Source organism: Numida meleagris, chromosome 1, assembly GCF_002078875.1.
Source record: "Numida meleagris isolate 19003 breed g44 Domestic line chromosome 1, NumMel1.0, whole genome shotgun sequence".
In the NCBI taxonomy this organism is placed as follows: domain Eukaryota; kingdom Metazoa; phylum Chordata; class Aves; order Galliformes; family Numididae; genus Numida; species Numida meleagris.
Genome location: NC_034409.1, coordinates 89,297,924 through 89,320,772, shown reverse-complemented (window position 1 = coordinate 89,320,772; position 22,849 = coordinate 89,297,924). Strand labels below are relative to the sequence as shown.

The 22,849-nt window shown below is 42.7% G+C and overlaps 1 protein-coding gene and 2 long non-coding RNA genes across 8 annotated transcripts in view; 1 reads left to right on the top strand and 2 right to left on the bottom strand.

Annotated features, from left to right (window-relative positions):
* Positions 1-5,075, top strand: part of DCAF6 (DDB1 and CUL4 associated factor 6) — a 77,280-nt gene extending 72,205 nt beyond the window's left edge. For all 6 annotated transcript variants that reach the window (XM_021401878.1, XM_021401869.1, XM_021401858.1 and 3 more), the window contains 2 exons: positions 1,766-1,871; positions 4,634-5,075. In XM_021401878.1, coding sequence (XP_021257553.1) covers positions 1,766-1,871; positions 4,634-4,698 — 171 coding nt within the window. In that variant the 3' untranslated portion in view covers positions 4,699-5,075. The remainder of the gene's footprint in view (positions 1-1,765; positions 1,872-4,633) is intronic.
* Positions 5,201-11,776, bottom strand: LOC110401161. The gene is made up of 4 exons (XR_002440274.1): positions 11,294-11,776; positions 10,423-10,893; positions 7,265-9,789; positions 5,201-5,420 (listed from the first exon to the last, which is right to left on the bottom strand). It is a non-coding gene; the product is annotated as an uncharacterized LOC110401161 (long non-coding RNA).
* LOC110401126 lies at positions 11,873-19,873 on the bottom strand. Its single transcript, XR_002440265.1, has 3 exons — positions 19,716-19,873; positions 18,729-18,786; positions 11,873-17,727 (listed from the first exon to the last, which is right to left on the bottom strand). It is a non-coding gene; the product is annotated as an uncharacterized LOC110401126 (long non-coding RNA).

Here is a 22,849-nt window from a genome sequence, read left to right as displayed (position 1 = left end):
ATTAGCAGAATTATCTAATGTTAAAGAAAAAATGAAGTACAAATAGAATGCTGTTCTTCATGGCAGCTAACTTTCTTATCAGCACACAGAATCACTTTGTATTTCATTTACACACCTAGAAAGCATATGATAGAATATGAAAATACGATAATAAATCATGTATAAGAAAAGCTGGAAAAAGTATGAACAGTCAAATAGAGAAGGAAAACTGACAGGAATTAGAAATGAAGGTGCTGGTTGTCTATAAACAAACTGAAGGAAATGCAATGATATACAGAAGAACAAGGAGTGGAAAAATCAATCCTATTTAATATTCTGTGACATTAAAAGGACTTACATTAAGATTGCAAATCAGGAATTTTATGGAGTAACATGACTTACAGAAAGGATGGATTTTTTAGCACAATCTCTTGGACAGAAGGGCTATACTAGCCTGTATTTGTTTTTATTTCTCTCTACTAGTGCCATATCTATTTAAAAACAAAGCAATAAAAAACAACAGCAGAGCAGCACGTCAGTCCTTAGCCATGAGCCCTTTAAAAACAAGCAGGTACAAACAACATCCCTGTGGGAGTTTTGAACCATTGGCATTATTTTAGAAAAGTAGCACTGGGTGAAATGATCCTTAAGTGTTGATTGTCTGATAGTTGAATGAGTCTTTGGAGTTTAGAAGTATCCACTACTAAACATTAATATGTTGTAAAAGTAGTTACTGTATTGATACTTTTGAAATAGGAAAAGAAGCGGCAGTGCTGTCTTCTCAGTTTGGTTTTTTTAGGAGCGGTCCGCTGTACTGAGTGCCTGGTAAGCAGATGATGGCAGCAGAAAAGGTCTTTGATTTGTACGAGAACAGGTCACTGCTGACATTTGCACGAGTGTTTTTCTCAGAAGAATGATAGGCTTAAGAAGGAGTCTCAGAGGAAAAAGAGAAATGCGTTAGTTATCTGCCTTACAGCAGCTGATCTGCAAGGAAGGACTGAATAATGGTCAGAACATCTCCCCACCGAGAAATCTGTATGCTTTGCAATACCAGAAAATGTGGTCTGAGAGATGGGTGAAGGTATTGAATTAGAATTTAGTGGCAAAGCAGAAGGGATGGCAGGGAGCTACACTGAGCAAGAAAGGAGGCAGAAGAAGTGAAAGTGCTTGTTAGTAGCATTTTTTTTCCTTGAAACTAAGAGAGTAGGAGATGGCTATTTCAAGTAACTAGAAAGCTGTAGATCTGTTCAGAAAGAATTATGGAGCTGAAGAATGTTCCTGAACTGGAATAGAATAATTGCCTGCGTTCCTTGGATTTTCTCCAGAAGTTTCAAGCAGCATGAAGGTAGGAGTTCAGGGCAACCTCATCTCTTTTCCTTCCCACATTCTTGGCCAGTGCTGTTGCTAGAACTTTGTTGTCTGCAATAGTTGCCATCTGTAACAGCACTTCCATCAGTCCTCCCTATTTCGTGCAAGATCTCATTTCTGAAAGATTTTCTTATCTGCCTGTCTCGATTTCTACCATGGGCATCAGCAACAGAGTGATGATCTTACTAGAACACTCTTTAGATAGACTCATAGGTATCTGTAGGCAGAGTCCACTGTCTTACTTTTCTTACCATGTACAATTGATATAATTGTATCTGTTAGTAATTATTAAAATAATTCTCACTTAATGCAATTCTGGGTACTGTAAATGTGTAGAAACTTCGTATCATCAAAATAATATTTATACAATTTTGTTTGTATTTATTTCTATGTTTTTTCTCCCCTTCACTGCTTCTAGGTTATAACACGTAATGAGTTAATGCTGGAAGAAACCAGAAACACTATTACTGTTCCAGCATCTTTTATGTTACGAATGTTGGCATCTTTGAATCACATAAGAGCAGGTGAGAGACTTCTTTAGGACTTGACCACCCACACTGATCTGTGAAATAGTGGATGGGCTGAGGAACCATCAAGATTTTCAGCTGTCTGCCTACATTTGGGGTTCTGGGGTTCTTCATTGGCCTCTTAATGGAAGTGCTATGGAACTGCTTCTGTACCGTGAGACTTGCAACGTTTTACAGCTACTTTTTTGTTTGTTTCTTTGTTTACCTCAAAGAGTAAGAAAATGGCACAGTATCTTTTAAATGTTGCCATACTGTTCAACCTGGAATTGTGGGGAACATGACCACAGAGGATAAGGAAAAAGCTGAGGTTCTCAGTGCCTTCTTTACATCCATCTTTAGTAGTCAGACCAGTTATCCTCAGGTTACTCAGCCTCCTGACTTGGGAGTCTGGGATGGGGAGCAGTTAGGGGCCTTGTACTCCACCTGAACTGCCACGAGTCCATGAGATCAGATGGGATCCACCTGAGGGTGCTGAGGGAACTGGCAGACATGGTTGCCAAGCAGCTTTGCACCGTCTGTCAGCATTCCTGGTCAAGTGGAGAGATCCCAGAGGACTGGAGGCTTCCTAATGTGATGCCCATCTATAAGAAGGGTCATAGGGAAGATCCAGGGAACTACAGGCCTGTTAGCCTGACCTGGGTTATGGAACAGATCATCTTGAGTGTGACCACACGGCATGGGTGTGTGCAGGACAACTGGGGGATCAGGCCCAGCCAGCATGGGTTCATGAAAAGCATGTCCTGTTTGACCAACTTGATCTTCTGTAACTGGATGACCAGCCTGGTAGATGAGGGAAAGGCTGTTCGTGTAGTCTGCCTAGATTTCAGCAAAGCTTTTGATACCACAGTATTCTCCTGGAGAAGCTGGCAGCCCATGGCCTAGTCAGGTACACTCAGCTAGGTAAAGAACAGGCTGTAGGGCTGAGCCCAGAGAATGGTGGTGAGTGGAGTTAAATCCAGGTGGCGTCTGGTCACAAGTGATGTTCCCCAGGGGGTCAGTATTGGAACAGTCCTGTTTGGTATCTTTATTGATGAACTGGATGAGGGAATTGAGTGTATCTTCAGTAAGGTTGCAGACAACACCAAGTTGTAGGGAAATGTTGATCTCCCTGGGAGTAAGAAGGTCCTACAGAGGGATCTGGATAGGCTGGATCACTGGGCTGAGGGCAGTGGGATGAAGTTCAACAAGACCAAGTGCCGGGTCCTGCATTTTAGTGACAGCAACTCCATGCAACGCTACAGGCTTGGGGCAGAGTGTCTGGAAAGCTGCACAGAGGAAAGGGATCTGAGGGCGTTGGTCGATGCTCAGCTGAACATGAGCCAGCAGTGTGCCCAAGTGGCCAAGAATGCCAGTGGCATCCTGGCGTGTACCAGAAGTAGCATTGCCAGAAGGAGCAGGGAGGTGATCTTCCCTGTACTTGGCACTGGTGAGACCGCACCTCAAGTACTGTGTTCAGTTTTGAGCCCCTTACTACAAGAGAGACACTGAGGCTCTGGAGTGTGTCCAGAGAAGGGCAACAAAGCTGTGAAGGGTCTGGAGCACAAGTGTTATGGGGAGCAGCTGAGGGAGCTGGGATTGTTCAGTCTGGAGAAGAGAAGGCCCAGGGGAGACCTTACAGCTCTCTACAACTGCCTGAAAGGAGGTTGTGGTGCGGTGGGGATTGGCCTCTTCTCCCAGGTAACTAGCAATAGGATGAGAGGGAATGGTCTCAAGTTGCACCAGGGGAGGTTCAGGTTGGACATCAGGAAGAATTTATTCTCACAAAGAGTGGTGAGGTATTGGAACAGGCTGCCCAGGGAGGTGGTGGATTCGCCATCGCTGGAGGCATTTAAGGAAAGTGTAGGTGTAATACTTAGGGACCTGATTCAGTGGGCAATATTGGTGGTAGGTGGACAGTTGGACTAGATGATTTTAAAGGCCTTTTCCAACCGTAACAATTCTGTGGTACTGAGACAGAAGGAGGGACAGGAGGTTTTGGGAGGCTGGTATGACACATGGGATAAAAACCTAGTGGAACTGTAGATGAAGGTGGCAAATGCGCTAGATGTTGAACATGAGAAGGTCCAGCACTGGCTGAGCTGAGTAGCAGCTTTATATTGGTGAAGCAGGAGGGAAGCTCTGCCTGGAAGCAATTGCTGCTCCTCTTTCACCTCTTACTGATTCACGTGGAGCAGACAGCCAGGAAAAGAAGAGGAAAGCCACTGTATCCAGGCCAGTGGTGTGCTTCAGCTCTGCTGTAAATGTTTTTGTTTGGGGGGGTTTTTTGGTTTGTTTTTTTTTTTTATAATTTCACTTATTTTTTGTGTTATTGTTGAGTGGAGTTTTTCTTAACCTGACAGTGCATGTTGCTTGAGTGGTACATCTTGAACCAGTTTTGTTCCTACACCTATTTCTATATCTGTCATTCTCTAAATATTTACATCAAAAAGTAATTTTTTTGACATATACAGTGGCAGATAGCAATTTCGCAGTTTCTAGAGTATACAAATTTCTAATTCTAATAGACTCTTCCAGTCTTAGCTCCTCAGAGCAATATCCTCAGTCCCTTGGACTCATCATTTCTTTTTCACTTTTTGCTGTCACTGTTGTTTCTCATTACGGCGTTATCTGCCCAATCCCTGCTTCATCTTCTGTCATGGTTCTGTTACTGCATAACACACAGTCACTCTGCATTGTATAATAGCGCAGAGAGATACTACATTGCCAGTACCCCAAAACTTCAGAAGTTCTCTTTACTGAATCTTCTCTGTGCCCTACAGACCGATTGGAAGGCGACAGATCAGAAGGATCTGGTCAAGAGAATGAAAATGAAGATGAAGAATAACCGGCAGTTGTGTGCAAGCACCTAGATGTTAATGGAATTTGTACAAGACATTAATTATATTTTTCCTTACAGAGCTTTAGTGCAATTCTAAGATATTGCTTTTGGATAACCTAACCTTCTGTTTTTGAATGACTGTGTGCATGACTTTGAGAGAGTGTGCAAGTAAAATAAGCAAAAATGTTTTTAAAATGTTTTGCCATGTATGAGGGGTGCTAGGAGATGCAAAGTGCAATATTTTCCTTAACCTGCAAATGTGGGAGCTTGGATCAATGTTTTAAAGTAACTTTCATTATAGTAAAAACGTTGGTTCAAATAAATTTCTATACCTGCTGTTTGCATGTTTGTTGCTTTCTAATTAAAAGATTTGGTTGTTTTAAGTAGTTTCCTGTTTTCTCTTTGTGCAGCCATTGATTTATCACCTTGTACCTGTATCCCCATTACTGCTTTCATTCGCATTCTTTCCTACAATGTTTGTGAAGTGACAAATGCAGTTATTTCTTGTAGTGAACACTGGTGACTTTGAGACACCGTGCCTCTTGGTTCTTGCATTTCCATGGATGTAACCCTCACGTACTTACACAGCATTATCTGTCAGTCGTACTGTAGTGCCACTTCGTATGCTTCACGCTTGAATCTGTAGTGCTGGTGAAGTAGTTCTGTTTCACTGATGGATCTGTGTGTGCAGGTTCTTCGCAGCAGCAGCAGGTACACCTTAGTTTCCACTGGATTTAGAACAGAGAAAATGTACTGCAGGTTTACTAGAGGAATGTGAATTTGAAAATTCCTGTGCATTACTTCCTGGGGGTAGTTACTAGGGAAGGAAGGCAGTTCAGTCGGAGAGTAATGGGCTGTCCCATTCGGCATCCTCCGAATGCTGTTGGATGGCAGTGGAAAAGAGGAAATGAAGGAGGACAAAAGAACATCAAACAGAGCAGCTTTGCTCAATGGCTGTTGTTGCCAAGGATGCAGATACCAAAAGGCTCCATCGTGAATGAGAAAATGTCAGGAACTGTAAATCAGATGGATGAGGGTACCTGAGTGGGAGGCTCCACACCCCAAGTCTTGCTGGGACCCGATTCCTGTTACAACGCAAGCATGCTAAAAAGGCTTGGAGAAGGGATATGAGTCACAGAAATAAGGGGAGATGAGAAACCTAAGCTCTTTGTGGAGATGGAAGGGAAGCAGGAATTATATGGAACCCAAATGGCAATAAAAGGGCAAAGGAAGAAGTAGGGGAGAAGAAAAGAGTGAGGAGATGGATAGGGATTTTTATTTTTTTAATGGGATTAAATGGTTGAGAAGAAAAACTGGGCAGGAGAACACAGGAGATTAGTAAGGAAGAGCAAAGTATAAAGGCTTCAAAAGCAATCCAGCAAAGTGAATTTCGGAAAGAGGAAATAATTGTAGGGGAGAAAGTTTTGGAGGAGGAGGGTGCTGAGGGAACTGGATGTTTTGGAACGCTGCGCAGCTGTGGAAAATGGAACACTTCATACCCAAAGGATGGAAATCTGGTAAGATTTTGAGAATGTGTCTGCCACAGGCAAGGTGTGGTGAGAGAAATCGAGGTAAGGAATGGAGTGAAAGTAACTCTAATACGGATATTTCCCTTGAATTCTTAGTAGTCCTTTCATTAGGTTTGAAGAACTGTGCAGTAAATATGTGTGGTAGACCTGGTGTGTCTGTTATTAGGGTTTTCTGCTCTGATCTAGCAGTAAGAGGAACAGAGCTGTGTTTCTGCAAGGGATCCGGAGCATTTCTGTATGGGAAACATGAGTAGCCCAGTGTTTGGTGTGTCTGTTAGGTCTTCAGCAGATGAAACTCTGAAGGTGATACTTGAGGCATATCTGCTAATCTGCTAATTATTTAACTAGTTCATTGTGTGTAGAACAGAAAAGTATCTCTGTGAGACTTGCATATGCATGTTACCTATAATTCCATTGTTTTTTCATTCTCAAGCATTCAGACACGGTAGCCATTGTCTTCACTAGGGAGGTCCATAAATCATCATTCAGGATGTCTTTATTTCTAGAAGTAGAAAAGCTGCACTTGCTGCCTCGGCATCAGCCACGGCAGTCACCAACGAAGACCATAGAACACCAACCGAAAGCCACAGTATCTTAATTTCAGAGTTCCTCTGTAAGCACATTATTGTCTCAGGGTCTTACTGGTTGATAGGCTAATTATTAATTTCAAATTCCAGATGCTTAGATGCGGGTTCCCTAATTAAAGGGATGGTTGAGCTTCAACACGGGCAAAAGATTAATATTTGAAAGATTTTTGTCAAACTTCAGTGATGCATTTCAAGCGGTTCTTCTAAAACTACCATACCCATCGCATTTGTCTTTGGTTGGAATTGGTAATTGGTTCTGTCTCAGTTCCCAGAACCTGCAGTAATAACTGTTGGCAGAGCTGGTGGCAAGTCTCTAGAGTTCGTAGCAACAAAGGAAAGATAAATGATCTAATTCAAAGATGCTCGGAGTCAAAGAAAGAAAGAAAAAGAAAGCGCGATCCCGACCCCCGAGCTGAACCCTCCCATCTTTGGGCCGGGGCTCCCCCTAGTGCTCACCTCGAGCTGCTGCGGGTGTACGAGCGTTCGTCGTGTACGCTGCGCCTGGGCCGTTCCTGCCGTGGTGACACTGCTCGAGAACACCGCTCTCCCTTCCACTAAATCCAAGGAGAGGAAAAGGCCAGTGGGTAATACTGTTGCAGCGTGCTTCAAACGAGCAGTTGATCTGACTGGACGCTGCAAGATGCGTCTCCAAAATGTTTTGCTTCTAGCTACCGTGACAACAGCCCAAATGTGATGAACAGGAGAGTCAGTGAGAACTTCGGGGCACGTTTTATTTTCCTGCTGTGTGAACTGCAAACTGTTGGTGTGCTCAATCTGCTCCTCTCCCATTTTGTCCTTCCTCCTGCAGCAGCTTGTAAGTGTTCGCATCTTAGGAAGAAAAGCAATTAAAGAGCCATTATCTGATGCCAGGGTTCAGATGCCATTGAGCATGTAGAATCCCACCGATAGGGAATGTCTTTAAGAAGGATATTAAGACTGTTGCAAAGATGAAAAGCAAATTCTTTGATGTGTCGCTGTGATTCCTGGCAACTAACTGGGTGTCAGAGCTCGGGCAGATGGGCGCTGTAGGCGCGTTCTCTGGTTTGAATGCCAGAGGCTGAGCCTGTTCCTGCACTCATCTGCCGAAGCTCCGTGTCTTTGTGCCGTTTTCCCCCGATGGAGGCAGGGCAGGGTTCACTAACGACATCATCCTGCGTTACCTTCGTCATCAAATCTTCTCAGGTAAATGTAACTCCAAAAAAAAAGTCAAGGTAGAATACTCTCTGCATCTTACACACTTTGAGAAAATCCTTGAGGATGATTTTGAGGGGGAAAAAAAATCCAGAAATAAGCGTTCAAAATAGATGTTATTGGAGGTGCGTGTGCATGTGTGTAAGGGATGGGAGGGTATGCTCAGAGATGCAGGCCTGGAAAGCTGAGTGGTGATGTCTGCAGTCATTTTTTCTGTGGAAAGATGCCATCGAGCTGTTCCGTCTGTGGGACTGAGGCCTGATGCAAAGCCCACAGACCTTGGGTCCTTGGGAACCCTCCCTCAGTGCATCGTGGTTGTGTGGGCCAGACCCAATGGCTCCGTCAGAAACAAAGCTGCCGGTCAGCACGGCTCAGGTCAGAGCCCCTGTTCCTCCTGGTCCAGAGCCATGTCGCTTTTGAGAGAGCTCTGCTGAAATAGAGGAAATAGCACAGAGGGCAGGTGGGTGGTGACCCGGCCCACCTCAGTAGAGATTGATTTTGCCTTTGAAACCTGGGGCTAAATCGATCTTAAACTATTCTCATGTATTGTGAGCTGTCCCAACGCTTCCAGCAGTGAAAGCGTCTGGTTTCTCAGTGATGTTGTCTGCTGTTAAATCTGAGCTGTTTTTTGGGAGTTGGTAGAGGTTTATTTACTTTTGTTCTAAATGTTCCTTTCAGTATTTGTAATTGCTCTTTTCTTTAGATGGAAAGGTGTCATCTCCCCTCTCTGTGACTCTTTAAGAACTTTCTATCAATGCTCCCCACTTGATTCATTTCCATTTGCTGATAGAGCAAATTAAAGTCCAAAAAACTAGTGATGGTGGGCATAATGAGATGTATTTATTCAAACCACAGGCACGTGCCACTCTTGAAGAAAGCTCTTCTGTCCGTTACTCAACATGTTACCATGCTGCTTTTTGTGGGAGAAGAGCGGTACCCAAACTCACAGAGTCTGGCAGATTCAGTGCCCAGATCAGGGCTGATGGCTCCTCCTTTAGGCACTTCTTAGTTGAGTGAAAACCCTCTAGCTAGAGCTCGTTAATGGGCTTGTCGCTAATTGGAAAACGAAGCCCAAGGGACCTGCAGCTGCTGTCAAATAGTACTGAGGGTCAATGGTCAGAGTGTTTCCAGTATCTCCTCCTGCCCGCCCTGCCCTTAACCCCGTGCAGTCTGGCACGTAGCTGCTATTTTTTTTTCCTGCTGGTGAGTGGTGAAAGAGGGAGAGCAGGGAGGGAGGCAGGAGCAGGCTGTGGGAGCGCTGTAAGAGCCGCAGCTGAACGTTTTCAGCAGCACTGCGCAGCGCTGTGCTCCAATCCTTTCCAGGGCACCGCTGCTGTGCAGACAAATAAAGCGAGCCTCCCGTGTACATTTCAGGTGCACTTATCTCCCTGCTCCATCGCTCTCCTCTTTCATGCAATTCCCAACGTCCCCTCTGAGCTCAGTGTGAGCGCACCATTATCTCTGTGCCTCGATATCTCACTGAGCTGGGGCAGCCGGCCGGTACCACAGTGTGAGCTCCAGCCCCACTACACTGTCACAACCAGCCATCGTAAATCCGTGTATTCTAGTAAGTACCTGTCTGTTTGCATCTAATTGAATAGAGCTGCTTCGTCTCCTACAATTAGCACATTAAATTTTAATGGCCCTTTTTGTTCTCCAGTTCTCATCCATTTATGGAGATGCATGCATCTCTGAGGAAGATTCACCAGTACTGAGAGTCTGTTCTCCACATCTCTCCTATATAAATGCTTCTTGCACATCCCTTCCTCGCTTTGGCATTGAAGCCCCATCTGGAGAAATTTGATTTAAAACAAGACACATGGAAAATCAACCTGTAATTTTGAAATCATTCAAAGGAATAATAGGTGTTATTGTGATGTAGGATGTTATTTGTGATGAGTGTAACGCTGCTTCTTTTCATAGAATCACAGAACCGTTTGGGTTGGAAGGGACCTCAAAGCCCACCCAGCCCCAACCCCCTGCCATGGGCAGGGCTGCCCCCCACCAGCTCAGGCTGCCCAGGGCCCCATCCAACCTGGCCTTGAGCAGCTCCAGGGATGGGGAGTTGCTGGACTAGATTTCTGTTCATCAGTGTGCAATGGCCATTCAGTACTATGTGCACGATGGGTTCATGCTCTCATGTAACTTACTGCTGAATGAGTTAATGTCGTTACAATTGTCAGCCACTAGCTCTGAGGGCAGGAGGTGCTGCTTCAGCATTTTACAAAAGTATCTGAGACTGTTATCCATCTCCATGAAATACATTAAATCAACAGCTCAAACAGAAATACGGTGCTTTAAAGCAACTTGCTGTTATTTTACCTGGGATTAGAAAAAGCAAGGAGGGTTTCTGTGAACCTTTAAGTGGATATGACCTTTTAGCTCAACCTCTATATGTTTGGCACCGTGACAAAACCACTTACTTGGCTTGAATGGAGGTTGCACGGCAGCAGCTTTACAGGCTCCAGGGCTCAAAATACAACACGCTCCAAAATTCTCTCCAATCATTCTCCAGTAAGTTCTCCTGCTATTAAAAAATGAACCGTGTTGTGCACTTGCTGTCGCTGCATGTAAGGGTCAAGCAAGGAGTGCACTGGACAGCACGGGCCCCTGGTTGCAAGACCTGCTGCTTTATCCCAGTGCAGGGAGCACCCGGAGCCGCAGTGGGGCCTCCATCGACTGGCAGGGGCCCCGTGCCTGCGGCTGCTGCTGCATGGCTGTCACCAGCAGCGACTGCTGTGCCCTTGCCCACACCACGCTGAAAATCCATCCGCTTGCTCCAAAGCCCGGCTTCTTCATTCACATCACGAGAATTTCATATTGCTGTGTTGGATGGGTTTGATTGCTGCCTGCAGGCTCTCAATTCGGCTGTGACAGACCCTCACAGAGGAGAGCTGAGTGAAAGATGCAGAAAGGAGGAATTGGATGAGAGTGATCATTTCATTTGATAAATGATTTCTCTCGGCCCTCTTTTCACAGTCCCCCTCTAGTGCAGTTCCCATAGGTGACCCTGAGCCCAAGAAGCGGTGGGTGGCTGCAGCCCTCCCCTCTGGGCTTCATGAGGCTGTGTTCTCTGCTTGGCTGCAGAACAGGTGGGGCTGGGAGTGTCTGTGTGAGCAGTACCAAGCCTATGTTGGGCCTGGGTGATCTACATGGTAACAGAGCCAAGTGCTCTCAGGGCTCTGTCTCAGTACAGTTGGTGTAATGGTTTAATTGCTAGGGGCTTATGAGAGGGTAACAGCCATGGGAGCGATGGGTTGGTGCAGGTAGGATTGGATGGGGCTCTTCGTTCACCTGTGAGCCCAAAGGCCACGAGGGGCCTCCTCCACGTGCACGATTCAGCCATCGCCAGGTAGCCGAGTTGCATTGGAATCGGCATCTGGTGGTCTGTAGGGGTTGCCACGGCAACCGGTGAGGTGCGGTGTGCTGAAGGAAAACGCAGCTTCTGGGCTAATTTCTGGGCAGCACGTGGCCGTCTGCCTCCGAGGTGTGCCCCTTCAGTTCCAGGTGCTCCCAGAGATATACTCGAAGGTACGCAGGAGTGTAGATCCACAAACCTCCTGGGTAGCTGAGCTGGCATACAGGAGATCTGGTCAGAAGCAGAATTTAGTCTAAGACATTAACTTGTTCCCAGATGCGCTCACTGAGGCTGATCAGAAGCCCCACTCTCTGGCAGCCTCAGGCACATCCTGAGCCATGGGCCCGGGTTACCGGGCAGCCGCCATGGAAACCCAGGTTGTCAGTGTCATTGATGCACTCCAGAGCGCAGGCAACGTATTGCATTACGGAAGTGTTTCCGAGATGAAATTTCATTAGAATATTCTGTTTGCAAAGCAAATTAGGATTTAAAAAAAAAAAAAAAAAAAAAAAACAACAAGGAAAGATGAAACATCTTGTTCCAGCGCAGCCCAAGACCACATTTTAATGGGAACATTTCTCTTAAGGAAGACAGCCAGCACGCTTTGTCAGCCCTCACTGCCTGGCACCGCACACCTGGGAGGATGGGCAGATCTCTGCCTCCGGGTGTAAGTCAGGAAAACAGAAACCAAAACAACCAGCCCCACCGGTACATGAGTAGTCGCTGTATTAGGGCAGTTAATGCTTTTTGTGTGGTGGTTTCTGTTGTTTGTTTCCTTTTGAATCACGTTTACTGTGGCTCCTTTCTACAGAGTGCATTGTGAAGTACATTGCAATGAATGTGTCATTATGTTAAATTCATTCGCCAAGATTCTTTTCAGAAACATAACATGGTTCAGTATCCACAATTTACGCACAGTTTCCAAGTGTTTTCTTTTCCTGTGCAGCTCAGCTACAGCTGCTTTGTACTTGCAGAATTTTTTAATTTGTTTGATTTTATTGATAGGTCAGGTCACTTGGTTTGTGTTGGAGCGCTGTCTCTGAAAATATATCATCATCAAAAGGTAAAAAGTAAATTAAAAAAATCATATTTACTTATCCGATCCAAATACTCTTCCTCTAAACTTACTAGTTTTTGAACAATGCATTCTAGACTTTCCTGCTGTAAGTAGTGCCAGGGCGCTTCTGCCCGATCTCATCTCGTTTGGGCTGTCAGGAGATCGCAATAACTCTCCCCAGCACCTCTCTTTGTTCTTTTATTTTCTGCTGCAAATAACTGTCAGGTCTCGTGTTTGCCCACACGGCAGTGGGAGGCTCTGAGCAGCAGGGATACGAGAGCCTTGGTTGAGCTGGAAAGTAGTTTTTCTCTTCCAAAAAAAGTGGCACGGGCTACATTTGGACACCGTTTTCTTGCTGCTTCTGAACCTGCACACCCTTTGTCCTTTTGGTTGAATTCAGTTGTACCAAGAGAATTCTGAATAATTTTTGGTCCTGGCTGTAAGAGTCATCCTAGGTCCAGAGGTTCAACACAAGCCCTGAGGCAACTGAAAACACATTTCTTCTCTAATAATTTTGTTGTTTTCCCAGAGATGGGCTGTGCCAACAATATCTGTGCTGTTTTTTCCCTTCCTCGTTTCAGGTGAGCTAGATCGCCCAGATCTGCTACATACAAGTGTAGCTCAACCAGACCAATGTGTTACTAAGATTGCAAACCTAAGAATAATGCTTGGTGGGGGTGCCAGCTGCCAAAATGACAGCATGTGCTCATGGAGATAAGTCCAAAGTCTCTGATAAGGCCCGCTTCTGAGCTATTTCTGAGTCCCTTTTTATTTCTGGTGCTTCTGTTCTCAATACCGTCTATTTACAGCTTCAGTATCATTGTGCTTGAAGGTCCTCAAAGCAGAATCCCTTTTGGTGGAGTCACCATCCCTGGAGGTGTTCAAGAGCCGTGTGGATGTGGCACTGAGGGACATGGTTAGTGGGCATGGTGGGGATGCATCAGTGGTCTGACAGGGTGACATTAGTGGTCTTTTCCAGCCTTAACGATTCTAGGATTCTAAAAATTCATGCTCAAAACTATATGAGGCTGAGTAGCGTTTCCTATTTGCTTAATTCTTTTTTAGGCTTTCTTTTGAACAAAATGATGACTGTTGTACTCTACAAAGACCTCACTTTGGCTTTCTGCCTCACTCTACACACTTCAAATCAAAAACCCTGTGATGTTCAAATCTGACATGTGTCCCTCTCCATTTTGTCTCTGAAACTGTTACCAGCTGATGGATGCACCGATTTAAAGACCGTGGCTTTGAGCTGCAAGGGACACCTTTATCCTGTGTCTGTTCGTTTTGGGCTTCGTTTCATCTCGTTGTGTGATACAATCTGAAAAGTCCAGGAGAAATGTTTTGGTTTTGTTGTTCAAGCCTTGCTGGATGGATGAGTCCTGGAATTTTGCATAGCTGAAGTTGTGGATGAATGAGTCTGTGTTGAGCTTATAGTAATTGAATTCTGGATTTTTTTTTATAGATTAATGTTGAGTCTTGCAACCAAAATATGCGGCACAGGGCAGCTCTTAAAAGTCAGCAGTAGAAATAAGGAGCCAGGATGTCCCAGTTTGGCATATTAGGAAAAGCAAGGAATTCACCTGATGTCTTATTGTAGGACACAGAAAGAAAAGTACTTGCTGTTTGAATGAGATAAGGATTTTTGCTCAGTTCCACTTGAAAAAACATCAGCAGTATTTTTCTAGCCAGCGGGAAATTACGCAGCTTGACATTTTTGCTAAACTCCCAGCTTTTAAAGGCACAGAATCTAAAGCTGACACTTAGAATAATTTTGGAACAGAGCTTACGATTATACTTTCCTTTTTTTGTAATTTATGTAAGACTGTTATTACTCTCTTGAGACTGCTAGAAGACGTGCTGTTCTCCTGCATTAAGAATTCACTTGCCCTTATCCCTACAGTATTCCATGGAAAAATAAAATACAACCAAGTATTTATTTTAACTATACTTAACACTTTATCAGTTCCATAACCTAAGGTCAACCTTAAGTTATCTGTGGTTCTCTCTCGCTATTTTTGTACTATTCACCCTCTGACAAGAACTGAGAGACCACGGTGGTTCTGTAGCACTTCACTACATCACTGGGATTTGAGCTGGTTTATTTCCCCCTCTCCCTCAAAAATAAAGGATTTCTGTAATTTCTATTCTACATACAAGGACTTGCATATATACGGCGGTCTGTGTTCAATAAGATAAATTCCCAGATACTATTTTCCTACATACATCTACATTTATGGAACTCCTTACTGTAGCAGCAAGCAGAATTAAATTGTAGTCTAAAGAGATTATATGTATCAGTTTATTATTTAGTTTGAGTGGATTAACAATTAGGAATTTTTCTGTTTGTATATATACAATAACTAAATTCTGGGTTGTTTTCTCTCTCGTTCATGAGATGAGCATGGTTGGTTCTTTCTGTTAAAAATACATGAGCATATGACATGTTTGTGTATTTTTACTGGTCTACTGCTAATCTGCATCATAGATATCCATGTGATGATACCTCTCATCAGACTTATATCAATGTCAACATCTCAGCTGTTGGACTTTCTGTTGTACCAAAGTGGATCCAAACTTGTACTTTGGATAATGTACATCTGATCCATTCTTGAAAATATCCTATTGTTTTCCTAACCTATGTATCTGATTAGTAGATTTTAAGGCCTGAAGGTACCAGGGTGATCAACTTGTCAGACCCTTTTGCCTCAGCCTCTGGAATTTTAATCAGTTTTTTTGCCATTGGATCTTGCATGCATTTTTTCTATCAGAAACAAAACCGCACAGACTGAGAAATCATCTCTTTGCTGGAATACTCTCTCTGCAATTCTTTTGATGTGTTTCTATTCTTCCAACGCTTTACGAGATAGAAAAGTCAGTACTCTGATCCTGGATTTAATATTCTAGTGATGGTCTCTATGAAATGGCACACCAATGCAATTACCTCCTATTTCCAAGGACTAAAGGATCAACTCTATATTTTTATAGACAAATAGCTTTTAGAATTACTATTTCATTACTAGGATTGTATAATGCATATTTTCTTGGGACAGCTATAATAAGATTTCAGAAGAAAATGGAATGAGACAATGCAATTATCACCCATGATTACTCCTTTTGTTCTTGTCTGAGTCAATTCTGGGGGGAGGGAGAGCTTCGTGTTTAGCGTTTCATAAATAATCTCCTGGCTTTAAAGGTAAATTTAATTTTATGACTCAAAGTGGCAGAGAAGCCAGCAGAAAATGATAATTGTATTCTTAAAATGATGTATCAAATACAGGGAACTTCAACTGACATGATTGGTAGTGTGCGAGCAAAACGCTGGCTAAAATGACAGAAGAAGTAATGTACGCATTAAAAATAAGTTAATGACTATACACTGAATTAGGCAAATGAACACCAGCTTCACAGCAGAGGAAAGGCGAGAGGATGTCTATATGTCTGGTTTATGCAGAAACGTTATGTACGCGTACCTATATTATACAGGATGCTCTCATGAGACTCTTCAGTGCCGGCAGCACTTGACTCTAGATGTCAGAAAATGTGCTCACAAGCTAACAGTTTTACAAATACTGCAAATACGATGTAAAATGAAAACAGTCTGTGCTCAGGGCTGGCCAGTGAAGAAAAGGTTCCAGATCATAGCAGGCCAGAATGCTAATGCCAAAATCAGCAACATAACAATAAGATTTTCTGATCCTGTTCAATGACTCTGAGACAGCTGGTCACCTCCTCATCTTCACCTTCATCAAAATGAGCCCCCAGAGTTACCATCGAGCTCTTTCAGTATTGCTAATGTTTTTTCCAGGAAAACCTTCTCATTCCTAAAAAATCCCATTGGACTTTGTTTATAATTCGCAGAGACACTTGAGCAGAACATTTGTGTAAGTGTTGGTCCAAAATACTGAACTTTCAATGACATCACTTTTCTGGATTGTTGTAACTACTAATAAGTAGTGTTTACTGGAGTCTTACGTGCCTCACTTTTCTCCAGATGAGTGAAGTTAGGAGGAACTCATAAACCATAGTAAAGTGGGTTGGGGCTTGGGGAATCTTTACAATTCCAAATTACATTCTTCAAGATATGCTGGTGGAAAAAAATATTTTCTTCTTAGAAGTCTGGAACAATACTGAACTGATTTGAATGAATCAATAGCCAACTCCAAGTTGGTTGTGTAATAGCAGAAAATAATTCCAAGTTAAAAAAAAAAATCCAGTTGAAGTTACTACAATCAATTACTGAGAAGGGAATGACACTGTAAGAATATTTTTTTGACAAATGCAACAAGACAACTCTTCCAAATGATGTTTGTCTGCCAGCTCTTCCAAATGATGTTTGTCTTTCCAAAACAAGCACTGAAAGTGACTTGATTTTTTTTGTTTTTTTTTTTGGTGTAAAAGAAAGAATTGATCCTCAGCTTCTGTATCTGAGAGATGTGGGATGTGAAGACATTTCAAGGAGAACACAGCCATTTTGCCCTTTATATTTTTTGTTTGTTTTGTTGTTATTTGTTTGATTTGAATAACGACAAGTCATGAAATTATCGTTTTCATGGTGTCTGGGACAACATATCAAAAAAGAAAAAATAGTTGAAGGAATCACATGTGAACAATGTTAATCTATACTTCTGCTCTGCCTCATTTATGATTCTTGGTCAACTACAGCTCTCCGAATCTCAGTTTTGACACAAGGTTCTCCCAGCACGTTACTCGTGGAGAAAATGGAGCCTTCTATCCTGCTGTCAGAGGATAAAAACTTCCCCCACCACTGTTGAAGGCTTCTGCTGCTCATGCACTGCCATGGTGTGGCTCAGAAACGACCAAACTTTTTGAAGAACAGACCACCAATGAACACTAGAGAACCAGAAAAATGGCATGTGAGTGACAGACTAAATGCCAACATAGGCTATAAATGCTCATGAGCTGATAAGATGGTACCCTACTAGGGGTGTCGGGAGTTGAGATGAAGTGTTCCCAGCAGCAGGTTCCTTATGGTATGGGAAAAATTGCCACTGAACTGCAGTTTGGCACTAAATGTCTCTGGGTTTTTTTGGCACTTGATGTTTTACTCTTCTGGAAATAAGTGTGTTTTGTGAGTGTAATCCATAGTACGCTCTTGGTTTTCCATTAAACTTGGAATCATCATCTCCTTGGGTTTACAGTTTAGCTTTGATGCCTGAACATTTGTGTAGTACACAAGGATGATGTCTCTTCCATCCGTTTTCACAGCTGAGTCCTTAGTGTCCCACACCAGCCAATCTCATCCTCTCTTTTCCAGCTTCAGCCAGGATTCAAATTCACACCTCTTCTCTGCTGTGGAAGACGCAGGATTATGGCAGGATGAGAAAAATATGGACTGATATAAACTATCACCCTTCTGTAAATTGACAAATAGTTTGTTTTAATTCTCATTTGCAGCACAGAGTAACTGGAGGTCAGTACTTCTTAATTTCACCTATCATGTATTTGCTGCGTAGCTGTCTTGTTGCACAGCCTTAGGAGGATAGGACACCCATAAGATGGAGAACTTTGCACCAACCATTGCAATGTTTTGGCTGTTGTCAGCATAACAAGTCTTTTGTTTGTAGGTAAGTGGATACTCTGGGATAAGGTGAAAGTTTTCATATAGACTTTTGTTGATACTGAAGTATTCTTGCAGGAGAAATTGTTTAGGTTGTGATGTCTTGTTTCTGAGGGAAAGAAGGACCCTAGCTACATGTGATTTGATTAAAACAGTGCATGTTTGTAAGGGACCGCTGGGTGCAGCCAACTGGGCAATGCTGAGGTTGCCTGTACAATGCTATGTGATGGCTGTAGAAAGTAAATTTGTGGTGGGCTTTCCAAAGTGACCTATAGGCTCCAGAGCTGGAGCCTCCAGCCCTAGGTGGGCCATACCTTACGGAAGTCACTTCTTGTGGACTGCTGCAAACTTGAAACTCAGTAAATTCTAGAAAAAGCAGAAGAGCTACAAAAAATATGAAAAATATTTCCTTAAGCTATAACATCTGTTAAACAGATAGCAAATTCTATATAAAACTGCGCTGTTAAGATAGTGAAACTGAAAACTCTCCATCCAGATTAAATTTGGATAAAAGCGACACTGTGTGATTAATTTCAGGAAAAACGAGATTTACTTCATTAAATATGTGATTCATTATAAAGTTCTTCAATATTTAATGCAATTAAATATTGCTCAGAAAGAATCTGGAGCTTGTCTTAGTTAAACAAGAAGAAATGCAAAACAACTGTTGATTTTAGTGCAAATGGAATAAAAGTTTTTTGTGGTCTTAGAATATTTCAGTAGAACATCTTACCTGCTGATACACTTTGTATAAGACAGCCTTCAAGCACATAAATCTTTCCTGTCCTTGCCTATGCAAGAAGAAATCAAATGAGTGTTGGAGCAGTTTTGTTTGTTTTAAAATGTGAATCACTTGCAGCTGGGAGAAAGATGGGGTTTGAAAGTGGGAGCTAGAAAAGAGGTGGGAAACATTTTTGGGTCCAGGACACAAGGTTGTGTCTCATTTAGGAGAACTGGTGACTAGGAGCCCAGACAAAGGAGAAAGGCGTGCGCAAGGGTTGCGACTTTGGGAGATGGAAGCTGTGTGGTTAAGAATAAGTGAGAAGGAATGCCAGTGTATTTTTAGTTGAAATTAGAGCCACCTTTCTAAGCCTAGGGCCATATTATCCAGGCTCCTCTTACACATCACAACAATTATGCCGGGGACGTAGCCTCACAATGACAAACATGTTCCTGTATGGACTGCTGCAACCTGAGTCTCAATAAACTCTAGAGAAATCGTGATAACTCGAGAAAAATCTGTCCTTAAACTATAATATCTCTTAAGCAGATAGCAGTGGCACACTTCTGAATTGGAGTGTTGTATGTGCAGTTAGGTTTTTTCTCCTGTTTTTACCAGGTTCAGAAAGAAGTTGCAGAAGATCCCATTTATTGCAAGACTGTTATCACTGGAGAAATAAAGGGTATAACGTTGTTATTTCTAGATTTCCTAGGCTGAGGAGTTGTGCAGGAATGTTACTATATCTGTGGGTTTGGAATGCCAGGGTAGCTGTTCAAATGTGATGCAGAGGAGCTATTTAGGGTAGTAAGAAGCTGAAGCTGATAGCTGCAGTCAACGACAAGGAATTTTCAGGGTGCCTACGGGTGAAAATTAACATTGTGTGCAGAACAAGCAGAATATTGCTAAGCTGTTAACAAACAGAAATTTTTAGCAAGCTGCAACCCATTCAGAACAAAGCATGTGCTGGTACCTGACCCACATTAGAACATCAGCACAGACCTGCTCGTGGCTGCTTCTCCACTAGTCAGAGATGTCTCTGGTTTCCTTGAGTTAGCCTGTCTGCACAAGCTTTTTCCTCTTACTCAGCAGGTGTTTCTCACTGTTATCAAAGGACACTTAGAACTGAAATACCCTCTCCAGGAGCCAAGCGTAAATGAGATTACAATTCTCTCCCTGGAAAGGGGATTGACAGCTGTAGCGTTAGTGCAGCTGTCCTGAATCATAGAGATGCCCCAGCAAAGACAAAAGCCCATCCTGTTGCCTATAAAAATCACTAGCAAAGTGGTTCACTAATTTTTAATTTTTAAGTGTTTTTTTTTTTTTTAACTTCTGCGTGATTAGAGGATGTATTTCTTGATAGGGAGTGGAGGGACAGAACCTTGTTAGTCACAGCACCTTTTCTAACTAGCTCTTCAAACTTCCTAAGCCAAAGGACTTTTCCAGCATTCATTTTGAGAACTGACACATACTTCCTCAGGGCTAAGAAAATCTGATTGATCTCCAGTCTACATTTGGACAGTGCAGATTTTGTTCTCCACCAAAGCATACCTCATTTTTGTTTGAGCTAGTGACTAGACATTGCTATTGAATTCCTGCTATCAAGTACCTCATTCTGAAAGGTCAATGGGCTTCTATCTCTATGGTTCAAAACATGTTCAGCTTGGGCAAAGCAGTTAATGGTATCTTACAGCCCACTCACACCAAATGATTTCAGACTATAGTTCACTCATAGGCTGATAATGGACGAAGCTAAATCTAATTAGAAGGTACATTGGCAGTCTGCTCGCCTTCATTTTTTCTACCTCATACTAGATAAGAGTATCTAGATAATAAAAATAATAATAACGATAAATAATTAAAGCCTTCTCAGAACACTTGTCTGGCTGAAGGGCTGAATGTTATAAATTGCTACTCTTCCAACTGCAGGTTTGCAGACAGACATGTGCTTCCTTTGTGGAATAGTTAATGGTTTTAAATGATGTTGGATAATATGAGAAACAATCTTTTTTGATTGGCTTAATTAGAAAAAAAAAAATCTAAACAGCCCTAAATCTAAGACATCCAGTTATGTAATCTGTTGCCTGACTAAGGTGAGAATCTTAAACTGAAAGAAAACAGTGTAAAACCTGAACTACCTCTTCAATTTTAGTCATCACACCTGGAGAATGGAGTTTGCTTTGGTTGGAAAGAGAGTGCCTTTAAGTTCCCAGTGGGGCAAAGCAGGATGTAAACAGGAAAATAAAGGGGTAGGAATAATTGAGGTTATGAGACATGCTGGGCAGTGGAGTTGTCTGCAATGAGTGGGCAACGAAGAGGATGCAAAAAATAAATCTTTCAAGCTAGTTTTGTAGGAGAAATATGAGATGAGAAGGTGTTTAACAAATGCCTGAAGATACAAAGCAATTCAGGGCTATGGAGATGGGGTAGAGAGATGATTTTGGCAGTTAGCAGTCTAGAGGTGAAGCTACATGGTGAGAGGGCTCCACTGAGAAAATATAACAAGTATAAGACAGGTGAAAACACTGATGTTGTCTGCAGAAAGAAATAAAAATGTTAAAAATGGAGATCTATGAAGTTGAAGCAGTCTGTAAAGCAGACAGGATAAAAAGAGAGCAATCATTGACAATCGGGGAAGGAAATGTGGCAGAACAATCAGGTAAAGCAGCTATAGAAATGTCTCCTTGAACTCAACAAGGGGAGAATCACAGGTGAAGTGTACTTGAGGAAAACCAGGAAGAGAGATGTCAGAGAATAGTGTCCCATGAGACCTATGGAGACAGCCTGAGGAGATGATCAGTGCTGTTGTCATGGAGGCACCAGCTAATTTACTGAGAGTCAGAAAGGTAGAGTGAGAAGAAGGGCGATTTTTCCAAGAAGACAAAGCAATTGAAAATAATGGGGAGAACACTAGGACATGAAAAGCAAAGGAAATGAATGGACAGACTAAACAGACTAAAGAGGGCAAAAAACTTCTTCTTGAGGTGATGCAAAGGTCAAGCTCTTAGCACAACTGACATTGCTTGTAGAAAATGAAATGCCCTGAAAGCTGGGAGAAACATCTAGCAAATCAAAAATTGCTAGGAAAGAACTGTTTTACTGGATTTCAAGTACAACTATCAAAACTGTAATGTATGGATGCCAGCATGGCCAGACTGTCAGAGGGATATGTCTTCTCTCTACCATCCCTTACTCCGGTGAGATACTCAAGCCTTCATCTGCTCTTCATATCAAAAAGCAGAAATGTGTGGTCTTCCAGGGGGGTAGTGGGAAGAGGTTTGTAGAAATTCTGCACTGAAAAGAAAAGTTTTCTGACTTTTTTTTCCTGGTGATTCTGGTATGTAGACCATCTTCTGATTAATGGCTACCAACGTTCATTTCAGGAATTAAGCATCCCTCACCGGACAAAGCATTATTACTATCAGAGCAGATACCAAGGACACAAAAATATTCCAAAATCAAATAGATCATTCTGTGGCATACTTCAAATCCTTATGTTACAACTCTCACCTGGCTTCTAGATGAGTTTTGCTTCTTTTCACCTTCTATTTGAGGCACAGGATTTCTTATAAGGTCTTGTGGGCATCCAAATTTGTCAGAAAGTAATATGGACATTAAAAGCAAATTTAGATGTGGCCTTTACTCTTTCAAGAAAGAAACACAGAAAATTGAATCATTACCTTTCAGCTTCATTTGCCTCACTGTGGCTAAGGACAAAGGTACTAAGAGGATACAAGGTGTTAATTGCAGATTTGTAAAAATCCTTCTGTTGTGCAAAATAAGAGGGCCAGTAGCAGAGATGCCAGACTTCTGCTTTCACTGTCTTCCTTTTCCTTGCTAGCTTTTCCTTCTCAGAAAGGAATGCCTTCCTCTCTAGAGTGACCAGCGCTTCTGTAATTACTGAGGGGTCTCTTCGCTGCCAGAGCATTCCCCTTTGCAGTTTAAGGGTGCTGTTTCACAGCTTACACCTGCCTGATCCTTCTGTCTTGTTCCTTCTCCTTGTCTTGACTGCAGCACAGGCTGACTGCAGAAGTGAGGTAGGAGTGTGGAACAGCAATATCTCCCTTAGCTTTTCAAAAGCTCAGAACGATTTGTCACTCGTGCACATAAACATCTGACAGAAACATATGGCAGGA